We start from the raw sequence: 15,670 nt of genomic DNA, 5'->3' as shown, positions 1-15,670 counted from the left end.
TTTATGCATTTTTATTTTTTTATACTGAATGCTGGTTTATCTTTTTTTTTTGTATTATGAGCCTTATTCAGGTTTGTTAGCAAACCCAAAAAAAGTTAGCAATTAGGCAAAACCATGATGCACTACGGGTGGGGCAGATGTTACATGTGCAGAGAGAGTTAGATTTGGGTGGGGTGTGCTCAAACCGAAATCTAAATTGCAGTGTAAAAATAAAGCAGCCAGTATTTACCCTGCACAGAAACAACATAACCCCCAAAATCTAAATATCCCTGCACATGTTATATCTGCCCACCTGCAGTACAACATGGTTTTGCCCAACTGCTAACTTTTTTGGTTTGCTAATAAACATGAATATGGCCCTATGTTGCTATTTACTAATATATTGGGACCAACATTCGCTTGGTCAAGGGGTCTCTCCTCTCCACTCTCCCTTCTTCACTCTTGTTTCCCAGCCCCGCAACAGCCCTCTTATTCAATATGGGCCTGATTCAGATTTGAGTGAATGTGTTGCACATTGCTCAGAGTACTGATGGTCGGTACTTTGCACATTCCCCAGACCCATACTACCTGTTTGCACTAATATATATTGATCTGAATGCTATACCTGAAATAAAGGCATATGTACAGCACACAAGTGTTGCTAATATATGTTTGTGTGCAGGTAGTGCCCATTATTGGTGGGATTTTATGTTCATTAAGAAAACTTTTACACTAAAGCATATGTGCTGTAAATGATCATGAGTATTACAGTAGAACTCGCATGAACTGTAGCATTATAATTCCACATGTACTGAGATATTATAGGAACAAAGTTTTACTAGGTGATAAAATCATTTTCAAGAAAGAGCAGACTATTCCACATATCCAAAACAATTACATAACACAGAAGTAGAATTAGCCCTTTCTCATACGTCCTAGAGGATGCTGGGGACACCAATAGAACAATGGGGTATAGACGGGATCCGCAGGAGCCATGGGCACTTTAGACTTTCAAAAAGGGGTGTGCACTGGCTCCTCCCTCTATGCCCCTCCTCCAGACTCCAGTTTTAGAATTGTGCCCAGTGAGACTGGACGCACTACAGGGGAGCTCTACTGAGTTTCTCTGAAAAAAGACTTATTGGTAGGTTTTTTATGTTCAGGGAGGCTGATGGCAACAGTCTCCCTGCTTCGTGGGACTTAGGGGAGAGAAGTATGACCAACTTCCAGTGAGTTAATGGCTCTGCTTCTGGCTACAGGACACCATTAGCTCCTGAGGGTGCTGATTGCTGGCTACGCCTAGATGCTCACTCCCGCAGCCTGCCGTCACCCCCTTACAGAGCCAGAAGTCAGAAGACAGGTGAGTAGAAGATAAGAAGACTTCAGTGACGGCATTCTCTTAGGTACCGCGCAGCGAACGGACGCTGCTCGCCAGGCTCCCTCACACACACAAAGCACTACTGGGTGCGGGGAGGGGGGGGAGCTAAAAAAAATCCTCAGCATACACTGGCAAGAAGGGACATTAGTGCCATGGCACTGTCCCAACCCCCACCAGTATGATCAGTTATTAAGAGAAGCGGGACGGAAGCGCGCCATTGCGGGGGCGGAGCTCCGTCCCCACAGCTCACTCTGCGCTATTTCCTCCACGCAGGCTGCAGAGACGCTGGTCCTCCCTCAACACTGCTGACAAGTATCAGGGTGCAAAACGGGGGTGGGGGGGCAGGTTATTTGGTGCAATATGCTTTGATATTAAAAGCGCTACAGGTCTGGGGCATTTTATTAGGCGCTTGAGCTGACAAATTCCCTCTGTGTCTCTCTGACAGGCTTTCCTGTGGGTCTGTCCCCTATAAGCCCAGTGTGTCTGTGGGTGTTTATTACACGTGTGTCGGCATGTCTGAGGCTGAGTGCTCTTCACAGGAGGAGGCTGTATTAGAGACACAAAAGGCGGCGGGGGTGACCATGTCGGCACAGCCGACTCCTGATTGGATAAATGTGTTGAATGCTTTGAATGCTAATGTGGCTAGTATTCGTAATAGATTAGACAAGTCTGAGTCTCAGACCAAGGCATGGAAGAAATCTGTGGAGGATATGTTATTACAAGTCCAGGTTCCCTCGGGGTCACAGAAACGTACGTTTGCCCAGTTGGCAGACACTGATGCTGACACAGACACTGATTCCAGTGTCTACTATAGCGATTCCAGATTAGATCCAAAATTGGCGAAGAGCATTCAGTACATGATTGTGGCAGTTAAAGAGGTATTACATATCACTGAGGACCCTGCTATTCCTGATAAAAGGGTTCTGTATGTATAAGGAAAAGAAACCTGAGATAGCGTTTCCTCCCTCTCATGAATTGAACGCTCTATTTTAAAAAAAGTTTGGGAAAGCCCTGACAGAAAGTTTCAGATTCCCAAAAGGATTCCGGTGGCTTATCCGTTTCCCTCTGGGGATAGGGAAAAGTGGGAGTCACCCCCCATTGTAGACAAGGCCCTATCGAGTTTGTCAAAAAAGGTGGCTCTTCCGTCACCTGGCACGGCAGCCCTTAAAGACCCTGCGGATCGTAAGCAGGAAAATACGTTAAAATCCATTTATACGACCACAGGTACGCTACTCAGACCGGTCATTGCATCTGCGTGGGTGAGTAGTGCTATCGAAAAGTGGGCAGATAACTTGGCATCTGATATAGATACCCTAGATAGGGATAGCATCCTCTTGACGCTGGGTCATATCAAGGATGCTGCAGCTTACCTGAAGGAAACTGTGAGAGATATTGGCATTTTGGGATCAAAGGCCAATGCCATGGCAGTCTCGGCTAGGCGAGCATTATGGATTCATCAATGGAATGCTAATGCTGACTCCAAGAAAAATATAGAATCTCTACCATATAAAGGTGATGTCTTGTTTGGTGACGGCCTCGCTGATTTGGTATCTACGGCTACCGCGGGTAAGTCATAATTTTTACCTTATGCGCCTTCACAACAAAAGAAAACACACCACTATCAGATGCAGTGCTTTCGGCCCAATAAATATAGGAAAGGGCCAGGTTCTTCCTTCCTTGCTACTAGAGGAATGGGAAGGGGTAAAAGATCACCAGCCGTGGCGGGTTCCCAGGAGCAGAAGTCCTCCCCGTCTTCTGCCAAATCCAGCGCATGACGCTGGGGCTCCTCTGCGGGAGTCAGCACCGGTGGGGGCACCTCTCAAACTCTTCAGTCAGTTCTGGGTTCGTTCGGATCTGAACCCATGGGCTTTACAAATAGTATCCCAAGGGTACAAACTGGAGTTTCAAGACGTTCCCCCTCGCCGATTTTTCAAATCGGCCTTACCAGCTTCTCTTCCGGACAGGGAGGTAGTTTGCGACGCAATACAAAAGTTGTGTCAAAATCAGGTCATCGTCAGTCACAACAGGGAGAAGGCTTTTATTCAAGGCTGTTTGTGGTCCCGAAAGCCGGATGGCTCGGTCAGACCAATCCTAAACCTGAAATCCCTCAATTTCTACCTAAAAAAATTCAAATTCAAGATGGAGTCTCTCCGAGCAGTGATCTCCAGTCTGGAGGAAGGGGATTTTTTGGTGTCTGTGGACATAAAGGATGCCTACTTGCATGTTCGCATCTATCCTCCGCATCAGGCTTACCTGAGGTTTGCAATTCAGGATTGTCATTACCAATTTCAGACATTGCCGTTTGGTCTGTCCACGGCTCCGATGGTTTCACCAAAGTAATGGCGGAAATGATGATTCTTCTTCGCAAGCAAGGAATCACAATTATCCCGTACTTGGACGATCTCCTGATAAAGGCGAGATACAGGGATCAGTTGGTGAAAAACGTTGCACTGTCCCTGGCAGTTCTTCAACAACATGGTTGGCTCCTAAACTTGACGAAATCACAGTTGATTCCGACAACGAAGTTCCATTTTTAGGAATGATACTAGACACAGAAATACAGAGAGTTTTTCTTCCAGTGGAGAAGGCTCTGGAAATCCAGAGAATGGTCAAACAAATTCTGAAACCAGCAAGAGTGTCAATCCATCAATGCACTCGGTTACTGGGGAAGATGGTTGCGGCCTACGAGGCCATTCAGTTTGGCAGATTCCATGCCAGAGTGTTTCAGTGGGACCTGTTGGAGAAGTGGTCCGGATCCCACCTGCACATGCACCGAAGGATAATCCTAGAAGGACGCAGGTTCGGGATCCAGGACTGGCTCCTAGTAATCACGGATGCAAGTCTCCGAGGCTGGGGAGCAGTCACACAGGGGGAAAACTTCCAAGGAAGATGGTCAAGCCAGGAAACTTGTCTCCACATAAATGTTCTGGAGTTAAGGGCCATTTACAACGGCCTTCTACAAGCGGAACATCTTCTTCGCAGTCTGACCGTACTGATACAGTCGGACAATGTAAACGCAGTAGCGTCCATAAACCGCCAGGGCGGAACAAAAAGCAGAGCGGCAATGGCAGAAGCCACAAAGGTTCTCTGCTGGGCGGAAAAGCATACAAGCGCTCTGTCAGCGATTTTACATTCCAGGAGTGGACATCTGGGAAGCAGACTTCCTCAGCAGACACTATCTCCATCCAGGAGAGTGGGGCCTCCATCAAGAGGTCTTCACAGAAGTGACAAGTCATTGGGGAATTCCTCAAATAGACATGATGGCATCACGTCTCAACAAGAAGCTTTGGAGATATTGTTCCAGGTCGAGGGACCCTCAGGCAATAGCAGTGGATGCACTGGTGACACCATGGGTGTTTCAGTCAGTGTATGTATTCCCTCCACCACCTCTCATTCCAAAAGTTCTAAAGATCATAAGAAGAACAAAGGTTCAAGCGATCCTCATTGCCCCGGACTGGCCAAGGAGGGCTTGGTATCCAGATCTTCAGGAATTACTCATAGGAGATCCCTGGCATCTTCCTCTACGCGAGGACCTGTTACAGCAGGGGCCGTGCGTTTACCAAGACTTACCGCGGTGGCGTTTGATGGCATGGTGGTTGAACGCCAAATCCTAGCACGAAAGGGTATTCCCAGTGAATTCATTCCCACACTTCTTCAGGCCAGGAAGGGAGTTACGTCGAAACATTACCACCGTATTTGGAGAAAATATGTGTCTTGGTGCGAATCCAAGAAGGCTCCTGCGGAAGAGTTTCAGCTAGGACGTTTCCTCCATTTTCTACAAGCAGGTGTGGATGCGGGCCTAAAGTTGGGCTCAATTAAATTACAGATTTCAGCCTTATCGGTTTTCTTTCAAAAACAATTGGCCTCCCTTCCAGAAGTTCAGACATTCGTGAAAGGTGTGTTGCACATCCAACCCCCATTTGTGCCTCCAGTGGCACCATGGGATCTTAACGTGGTGTTGCAGTCCCTTCAATCACATTGGTTTGAACCTTTACCAAAGGTGGAGTTGAAGTTCCTCACTTGGAAAGTGGTCATCCTGTTGGCTTTGGCATCCGCAAAGCGGGTGTCTGAATTAGTGGCCTTATTTCACAAGAGTCCTTATTTAATCTTTCATGAAGATAGAGCAGAGTTGAGGAATCGTCAGCATTTTCTGCCGAAGGTGGTTTCATCTTTCCACATGAATCTCACCTTAGTTTAACAATAAATCCTTTCCTCGAAATATGGCCGTCTCCCTGGGCACAGTTCCTATAACTGGAGTCTGGAGGAGGGGCATAGAGGGAGAAGCCAGTGCACACCCCTTTTTGAAAGTCTTAAAGTGCCCATGTCTCCTGCGGATCCAGTCTATTCCCCATAGTTCTATTGATGTCCCCAGCATCCTCTACGGACTAAGAGAAAAGGATTTACCGGTAGGTATTAAAATCCTATTTTGTGGGTGTTATAGTAAACATATGGAAGATAAAGAGATCATGGTAAAAAATAGAGGAGAAAGAAATGGAGGTACTTAGTAAGGAGGTGTAGATCGATATAGACACCAGAGGAACTAGGACTAAAATCCACCACACGGGGCGACCAGTAGAACATCAGGACTTCGTAACCAGTGCTGCATCGGCGAGTGAAGGCTTAAAATCAAACCATGTAAGGTCAAATCCCCATAGAGAGGGGAAAGGGAAGAGAAACCAGTTATAACTAGGGTGCACACAACCCAAAATTCACTTTTAATTAATAAATATAATCTTTATTATGAATTCTTTAAAACCCCTAATATGTTATCAAATGATGCCTTAAATGCCAGAATAATGTACGTACTTGTTTATCTGTGAAAAAAGTATTAGATAATATAACAAACTGTGATTGTCCTGTATTTATTATTGAGCGAAGTATTAAAATACAGAGAGAATGTGAATAAGAATAAAAACAAGAAGGTGAATAAAGATTAAAAACAAGGCAAATGTGTCATTATCCTTTGTATATTAATTGTGTTGTTGTCCTCATATACATGAACCACTCCTAAATAAATATAAATAAATAAATATATATATAAAAACTGTAACCGTACTATTGTTGAGAGAGACCTATGAATAATCTGCCAGCACGGGCTGTTGTAGAAAACTTTGTGTCACTTTTGACACAAATGTTGCTATCCACTATGTTTATACAGATATGGTGTTATAATTGTAACTAAATGGTAGAACGGTGTTTAGCCACTCCAAAAAAGGCTCTGGAGGTGTGCAATTGATATATAGTAAAATGCATAAACCTATCTATAAGACAGGTACCTAAATATTTAAAATAGTGTATAGTCACCAGTTATTGGTTATTAGTGTGTCCTAGGAGTATGCTATTTATTCGTTAATGTGATTATAAAGTTGTTTAGGTATAATATAGCTGAACAAAAATCAAATGAATCCTCCAATTATACAGTGATTGGGGTGAATTAATATTAAATATTACAGGCAACTTTGATAGGTATACAGCTCAGTCAACAGAGGGAGAAGCCAAAAAAGTATTAAATGCAAAATACAAGTATTAATCACTTGAGGGGCTAGTTGCACTATAAGAGGATGTGAATTATTCATAACATCAGTAATCTATACCGTCCTCCAAAAATACTTTTTAATAATATTTTCTATATTATAGCGTGCTGCCCTATATTAAAAGTAATGCCACCTGTTTAGTATCATATATTCATAAGTATCCTATATTCATACGGCACATACAGTATGAATACATGATACGTAACGGGGGTCCTTTGCTCTAGGTTTGAACCCCTATGGCAGGCATTCCCAACCGCGGTCCTCAAGGCACACCAACAGTGCAGGTTTTAGTGATATCCAGGCTTCAGCACAGATGGTTAAATCAAAATAACTGAGGTACTAATTAAGTCACCTGTGTTCAAGCCTGGATATCACTAAAACCAGGACTGTTAGTGTGCCTTGAGGACCGCGGTTGGGAAACACTGCCCTATGGTGTTAGGTATTGCAGCAGAGTGGAGTCCCTTGCCGTGGGGCTGCAGCTACATGCATTGATCAATACATAACCAAACTCCACTATTTATTATATGCTAAGCTGTATGATATCAGTAATGCTAGAGAGAGTGCACCTACAACACCCCCCCCCCCTTTTTCTCTGTACAAAGGATATGACACTTGCCTTGTTTTTAATCTTTATTCACCTTCTTATTTTCTCTGACGTCCTAAGTGGATGCTGGGACTCCGTAAGGACCATGGGGAATAGCGGCTCCGCAGGAGACTGGGCACAACTAAAGAAAGCTTTAGGACTACCTGGTGTGCACTGGCTCCTCCCACTATGACCCTCCTCCAGACCTCAGTTAGAATCTTGTGCCCGGCTGAGCTGGATGCACACTAGGGGCTCTCCTGAGCTCCTAGAAAGAAAGTATATTTTAGGTTTTTTATTTTACAGTGAGATCTGCTGGCAACAGACTCACTGCAGCGAGGGACTAAAGGGAGAAGAAGCGAACCTACCTAACTGGTGGTAGCTTGGGCTTCTTAGGCTACTGGACACCACTAGCTCCAGAGGGATCGACCACAGGACCCGACCTCGATGTTCGGTCCCGGAGCCACGCCGCCGGCCCCCTTACAGAGCCAGAAGCAAGAAGTGTTCCGGAAAATCGGCAGCAGAAGACTTCTGTCTTCAACAAGGTAGCGCACAGCACTGCAGCTGTGCGCCATTGCTCCTCATGCACTCCTCACACTCCGGTCACTGATGGGTGCAGGGCGCTGGGGGGGGGGGCGCCCTGAGGGCAATATAATACACCTTGGCTGGCAAATCATCACAATATATAGTCCCAGGGCTATATATGTGATAAATTACCCCTGCCAGAATCCATGAAAAAAGCGGGAGAAAAGTCCGCCGAAAAAGGGGCGGGGCTATCTCCCTCAGCACACTGGCGCCATTTTTTCTTCACAGTGCAGCTGGAAGACAGCTCCCCAGGCTCTCCCCTGTAGTTTTCAGGCTCAAAGGGTTAAAAAGAGAGGGGGGGCACTAAATGTAGGCGCAATATATGTATACAAGCAGCTATTGGGGGAAAAATCACTCAGTTATAGTGTTAATCCCTGCATTATATAGCGCTCTGGTGTGTGCTGGCATACTCTCTCTCTGTCTCCCCCAAAGGACTTTGTGGGGTCCTGTCCTCAGTCGGAGCATTCCCTGTGTGTGTGCGGTGTGTCGGTACGGCTTTGTCGACATGTTGGATGAGGAAGGTTACGTGGAGGCGGAGCAGAGGCCGATAAATGGGATGTCGCCCCCTGTGGGGCCGACACCAGAGTGGATGGATAGGTGGAAGGTATTAACCGACAATGTCAACCCCTTACATAAAAGGCTGGATGACGTAACAGCTGTGGGACAGCCGGCTTCTCAGCCCGCGCCTGCCCAGGCGTCTCAAAGGCCATCAAGGGCTCAAAAAAACGCCCGTTACCTCAGATGGCAGACACAGATGTCGGCACGGAGTCTGACTCCAGTGTCGACGAGGTTGAGATATATACACAATCCACTAGGAACATCCGTTGCATGATCTCGGCAATGAAAAATGTGTTACACATTTCTGACATGAACCCAAGTACCACATAAAAGGGGTTTTATGTTTGGGGAGAAAAAGCAGCCAGTGTTTTGTTCCCCCATCAGATGAGTGAATGAAGTGTGTAAAGAGCGTGGGTTCCCCGATAAGAAAATGGTAATTTCTAAAAAGTTACTGCTGGCGTACCCTTTCCCGCCAGAGGATAGGTCACGTTGGGAGATATCCCCTAGGGTGGATAAGGCGCTCACACGTTTGTCAAAAAAGGTGGCACTGCCGTCTTGGGATACGGCCACTTTGAAGGAGCCTGCTTATAAAAAGCAGGAGGCTATCCTGAAGTCTGTATATACACACTCAGGTACTATACTGAGACCTGCATTTGCCTCAGCATAAATAGTGCTGCTGCAGCGTGGTCTGATACTCTGTCAGATAATATTAATACCCTAGACAGGGATAATATTTTGCTAACCTAGAGCATATTAAAGACGTCGTCTTATATATGAAGGATGCACAGAGGGATATTTGCCGGCTGGCATCCAGAATTAATGCAATGTCCATTCTGCCAGGAGGGTATTAGAGACCCGGCAGTGGACAGGTGATGCTGCCTTTAAAAGGCACATGGAGATTCTGCCTTATAAGGGTGAGGAATTGTTTGGGGATGGTCTCTGGGACCTCGTATCCACAGCAACAGCTGGGAAGAAAATTTTTTACCTCAGGTTTCCTCACAGCCTAAGAAAGCACCGTATTTTCAGGTACAGTCCTTTCGGCTTCAGAAAAGCAAGCGGGTCAAAGGCGCTTCCTTTCTGCACAGAGACAAGGGAAGAAGGAAAAAGCTGCACCAGACAGCCAGTTCCCAGGATCAAAAATCTTCCCCCGCTTCCTCTGAGTCCACCGCATGACGCTGGGGCTCCACAGGTGGAGACAGGTGCGGTGGGGGCGCGTCTCGGGAACTTCAGGGACCAGTGGGCTTGCCCACAGGTGGATCCCTAGGTTCTGCAAGTAGTATCACAGGGATACAGGCTGGAGTTCGAGGCGACTCCCCCTCGCCGTTACCTCACTTCAGCCTTGCCTGATGCCCTATGAGAAAGGGAGGTAGTACTGGCGGCAATTCACAAGCTGTACTTCCAGCAGGTGAAATCAAGGTACCCCTCCTTCAACAAGGCCGGGGTTACTATTCCAAAATGTTGTGGTACCGAAACCAGACGGTTCGGTGAGACCCATTCTAAAATTGAAATCCTTGAACACTTATATACGAAGGTTCAAGTTCAAAATGGAATCGCTCAGGGCGATTATTGCAAGCCTGGAGAATTTCATGGTATCACTGGACATCAAGGATGCTTACCTGCATGTCCCTATATACCCTCTTCACCAGGAGTACCTCAAAATTGTGGTACAGGATGGTCATTACCAATTCCAGACGTTGCCGTTGGTCTGTCCCCGGCACCGAGGGTATTTACCAAGGTAATGGCCGAAATAATTATCCCGTGCTTGGACGATCTCCTTATAAAGGCGAGGTCCAGGGAGCAGTTGTTCGTCGGAGTAGCACTATCTCGGGAAGTGCTACAACAGCACGGCTGGATTCTGAATATTCCAAAGTCGCAGCTGGTTCCTACGACGCGTCTACTCTTCCTGGGTATGGTTCTGGACACAGAACAGGATAAAAAGGGTTTCTCCCGGAGGAGAAGTCCTAGGAGTTGTCGTCTCTAGACAGAGACCTCCTAATACAAATACAGGTGTCTGTGCATCAATGCACGCGAGCCCTGGGAAAGATGGTAGCTTCTTACAAAGCAATTCCATTCGCCAGGTCCCATGCAAGGATCTTCCAGTGGGATCTGTTGGACAAGTGGTCCGGGTCGCATCTTCAGATGCATCGGCGGATAACCCTGTCTCCAAGGGCCAGGGTGTCGCTGTTGTGGTGGCTGCAGAGTGCTCATCTTCTAGGGGGCTGCAGATTCGGCGTACAGGACTGGGTCCTGGTGACCACGGATGCCAGCCTTCGAGGCTGGGGGGCAGTCACACAGGGAAGAAACTTCCAAGGCTATGGAAAAGTCAGGAGACTTCCCTACACATAAATATTCTGGAACTAAGGGCCATTTACAATGCCCTAAGTCAGGCTAGGCCCCTGCTTCAACACCGGCCGGTGCTGATCTAGTCAGACAACATCTCGGCGGTCGCTCATGTAAACCGACAGGGCGGCACAAGAAGCAGGATGGCGATGGCAGAAGCCACAAGGATTCTCCGATGGGCGGAAAATCATGTGTTAGCACTGTCAGCAGTGCTCATTCCCGGAGTGGGCAACTGGGAAGCAGACTTTCTAAGCAGACACGACCTCCACCCGGGAGAGTGGGGACTTCATCCAGAAGTCTTCAAAATGATTGTACACCGTTGGGAAAGGCCACAGGTGGACATGATGGCGTCCCGCCTCAACAAAAAGCTACAAAGATATTGCGCCAGGTCAAGGGACCCTCAGGCGATAGCTGTGGACGCTCTGGTAACACTGTGGGTGTACCAGTCGGTGTATGTGTTCCCTTCTCTGCCTCTCTTACCCAGGGTAATGAGAATAATAAGAAGGAGAGGAGTAAGAACTATACTCATTGTTCCGGATTGGCCAAGAAGAGCTTGGTACCCAGAACTCCAAGAAATGATCTCAGAGGACCCATGGCCTCTGTCGCTCAGACAGGACCTGCTGCAGCAGGGGGCCTGTCTGTTCCAAGACGTACCGCGGCTGCGTTTGACGGCATGGCGGTTGAACACCGGATCCTGAAGGAAAAGGGCATTCCGGAGGAAGTTATCCCTACGCTAATTAAAGCTAGGAAAGAAGTGAACGCAAACCATTATCTCCGCATATGGCGGAAATATGTTGCGTGCTGTGAGGCCAGGAAGGCCCCAAAGGAGGAATTTCAGCTAGGTCGATTTCTGCACTCCCTACAGTCAGGGTGACTATGGGCCTAAAATTGGGTTCCATTAAGGTCCAGATTTCGGCTCTATCGATTTTCTTCCAAAATAGAACTGGCTTCACTGCCTGAAGTGCAGACTTTTGTTAAGGGAGTGCTGCATAGTCAGCCCCCGTTTGTGCCTCCAGTGGCACCGTGGGATCTCAACGTGGTGTTGGATTTCCTGAAGTCGCATTGGGTTGAGCCACTTAAATCCATGGAGCTACAATACCTCACATGGAAAGTGGTCATGCTGTTGGCCTTGGCGTCGGCCAGGCGTGTATCAGAATTGGCGGCTTTGTCATGCAAAAGCCCTTATCTGATTTTTTTATATGGATAAGGCGGAATTGAGGACTCGTTCCCAATTCCTTCCTAAGGTGGTATCAGTTTATCATGTGAACCAACCTATTGTGGTGCCTGCGGCTACTTGGGACTTGGAGGATTCCAAGTTACTGGACGTAGTCAGGGCCCTGAAAAGTATATGTTTCCAGGACGGCTGGAGTCAGGAAAACTGACTCGCTATTTATCCTGTATGCACCCAACAAGCTGGGTGCTCCTGCTTCTAAGCAGACTATTGCTCGCTGGATCTGTAGCACGATTCAACGTGCACATTCTGCGGCTGGACTGCCGCACCCTAAATCTGTACAAGCCCATTCCACGAGGAAAGTGGGCTCTTCTTGGGCAGCTGCCCGAGGGGTCTCGGCTTTACAAATTTGCCGAGCTGTTACTTGGTCGGGTTCAAACATTTTTGCAAGAGTCTACAAGTTTGATACCCTGGCTGAGGAGGACCTAGAGTTTGCTCATTCGGTGCTGCAGAGTCATCCGCACTCTCCCGCCCGTTTGGGAGCTTTGGTATAATCCCCATGGTCCTTACGGAGTCCCAGCATCCACTTAGGACGTCAGAGAAAATAAGATTTTACTCACCGGTAAATCTATTTCTCGTAGTCCGTAGTGGATGCTGGGCGCTCATCCCAAGTGCGGATTGTCTGCAATACTTGTTTATAGTTATTGCCTAACTAAAGGGTTATTGTTGAGCCATCTGTTGAGAGGCTCAGTTATATTTCATACTGTTAACTGGGTATAGTATCACGAGTTATACGGTGTGATTGGTGTGGCTGGTATGAGTCTTACTCGGGATTCAAAATCCTTCCTTATTGTGTCAGCTCTTCCGGGCACAGTATCCTAACTGAGGTCTGGAGGAGGGTCATAGTGGGAGGAGCCAGTGCACACCAGGTAGTCCTAAAGCTTTCTTTAGTTGTGCCCAGTCTCCTGCAGAGCCGCTATTCCCCATGGTCCTTACGGAGTCCCAGCATCCACTACGGACTACGAGAAATAGATTTACCGGTGAGTAAAATCTTATTTTCATTCTTATTCACATTCTCTCTGTATTTTAATACTTCGCTCAATAATAAATACAGGATAATCACAGTTTGTTATATTATCTAATACTTTATTCACAGATAAACAAGTACGTACATTATTCTGGCTTTTAAGTCATTATTTCATAACATATTAGGGGTTTTAAAGAATTCATAATAAAGATTATATTTATTAATTAAAAGTGAATTTTGGGTTGTGTGCACCCTAGTTATAACTGGTTTCTCTTCCCTTTCCCCTCTCTATGGGGTTTTGACCCTACATTCTAATCCAAACCAGTTGGTAGCACCTCAAAGCCTTTAAGTCCTTACGTGACTTACCCACATCTCCCAGATAGTGGAATTGATATTAGAAAAGGTATCCCAATCTTAGAAGACCATTGGAATACTTATATCTTGGTGCGGGTTATCCTCCATCAATGGTGACATTAGTGTCCTCTCCATTGTTGGTATTATTTTTTTAAATCAAACTGTCACTACAAACTCAGAATCCTTATTCAGTGTGTAAAGAAAAATATCTTCCATATCCATATCAAAGTAAAGGCTTTGGCACCAATCCCATATAAATGGATGGAGAAACAACAGCATACCAGGATCTTTGCCCTAGCCGCATTATTAAATTGCTTAAGCATCGGCTTAGTAATAGGGATATCAGAGTGGGACAGGAGCCAAAAATCAGGACCAGAAGGAGCTGAAGTACCCAGAATATCTGAGACCAAGACTGTAACTTTAAACCAAAATGGAACAATGAAGGGGCAATCCCACCATACTTTCTGTCAATCTGGTTTTGCCTTGTAAAGGATTGCCACTTTAAAAATATGGAAAGACTCTCAAATTCCCGAAAGCGCTAGGGACCCCAAATATACAGAGACGCCTTGATGCGGCTTTGGGGCTTATTCACACATTTGCGCAAATATGTGTAACGAAGATCTCTGAATTCTATTATTATGTGGAATTTATATCTGGTTACGGTTATCATTCAGGATGCTGGGGGAAACAAATGCCTTTTTTTCAAATTCCCGAAAGACCTGCACCTCACAGGCTGTTACATATTGCTTCACATCTGAATCACCACTATTATTTGTTTGGAAACCGAATACAGTATGTCTTAATGTCACCGTATCTGTGGACAGTTGTGCCAGTAAGTGTGTCTGCAGCAGTCCTATGCTCACAGGTCTTCACTAGTCTGTTGGATTGACAACTACATGGGCGTTTCACCATTTGTGACCATTTAAACCAAATTCATTATATATAAAATAGTCCTATCCGCATGCATACTCTTCTAAATGTTTTGAAATAAGTTCAGAGTAGGGAGAACACGTATGTAAAACAATATGAGACCATGTTGGTATGTACATGTGGAGGTGGCACGTGAGGAAGATGATCTAACTGGTTGCTCTTTGGTTGGTTGAGGTGTTTATGCTATTATATTTAAATTATATAATTCTTTTGGATTAATAGTCATTTTATTGTTGCATAGTTCTCCAGTAAGACTAATGATGAAGATGGCCTAAACTGTAGTGTTGACATTTTATTTTGTTCTGAGTAATATTGCATCTTGTTTTAGCCTCCCCCTCAAAAACTGCTGCCCGAACATGCACAGACCCTAGAGAAATATGACTGGGAAGCTTTCGACAGTCACAGCCATGGTAGGTATCTAGCTAGGTTTGATTTGACATATACAACCATAAACTTTGAATTCTGCTAATTTTTTTTGGTGCAGTCTTGTGGATCTCAAACTTTTGAGGCAACCTCAGTGTCTCAGCAATTTTGTTACGGGGCTCCTAGGCCAAAAGTTTCCTATTGAGTTAATCAGCAAAATGATTAAAATCAGAAAATTGTTGTTACCTATAATCCTTTAGGTTCTGCTATGAGGAGCTGGACATGGTTGTACTTTTTTTAGCCCACGTCACCTCAGATCATCAGCCACAAGCACTGGTTTTGCATATCACTTGAAACAGAAGAGGAGCAAATAAAGGCATGAAGAGGGGAGGTGTGTCAATAGTGGATTGTGGGGATATATGAGAGAAATAGGGAGAACAGATGGGAGTGGCAGACATACACATAAAGAAGGAGAAAGGTAAGGACAGGTGCACATTATGTGGAGGCAGAGTTACACAAAACATGGTGAAGTGTGCAGAAAGACGTACAGTAGTCTGGGCATACATTATCAGCGCATCAGCCTGATAATTGCGTAGTGTATGTCCATGACCCATCACTGATGATTGGACGGTCATGCATGAAAACTTCCAACATGCCCTAATTATGCAATCAGTGGCCAGCCACCCAACATTTCCCATGTTCTTTCACAATGGAGGTATGTATAAATGTCTCCTCCCCAGGGAGGAAAGCAGATATCATGTGGCCATACCCTGTGAGATATCTTTTGGTGTATGTCTATGATATCTGATGGGTTTCACTCTGTCAATCTGACCCAGAAATTGGTACACATACAAAATGAAAGCCGTACAGAAAC

At 45.8% G+C, this 15,670-nt stretch overlaps 1 protein-coding gene across 2 annotated transcripts in view; it reads left to right on the top strand.

Moving 5' to 3' along the window:
- Positions 1-15,670, top strand: part of LOC134958073 (40-kDa huntingtin-associated protein-like) — a 136,151-nt gene that overhangs the window by 101,891 nt on the left and 18,590 nt on the right. For both annotated transcript variants that reach the window (XM_063940430.1, XM_063940431.1), the window contains one exon: positions 14,762-14,843. In XM_063940430.1, coding sequence (XP_063796500.1) covers positions 14,762-14,843 — 82 coding nt within the window. The remainder of the gene's footprint in view (positions 1-14,761; positions 14,844-15,670) is intronic.

The sequence above is a fragment of the Pseudophryne corroboree genome, chromosome 9 (assembly GCF_028390025.1).
Source record: "Pseudophryne corroboree isolate aPseCor3 chromosome 9, aPseCor3.hap2, whole genome shotgun sequence".
Lineage (NCBI taxonomy): Eukaryota > Metazoa > Chordata > Amphibia > Anura > Myobatrachidae > Pseudophryne > Pseudophryne corroboree.
Note: the sequence above shows the minus strand (reverse complement) of the source record. Positions and strands in the feature narration are given on the sequence as shown.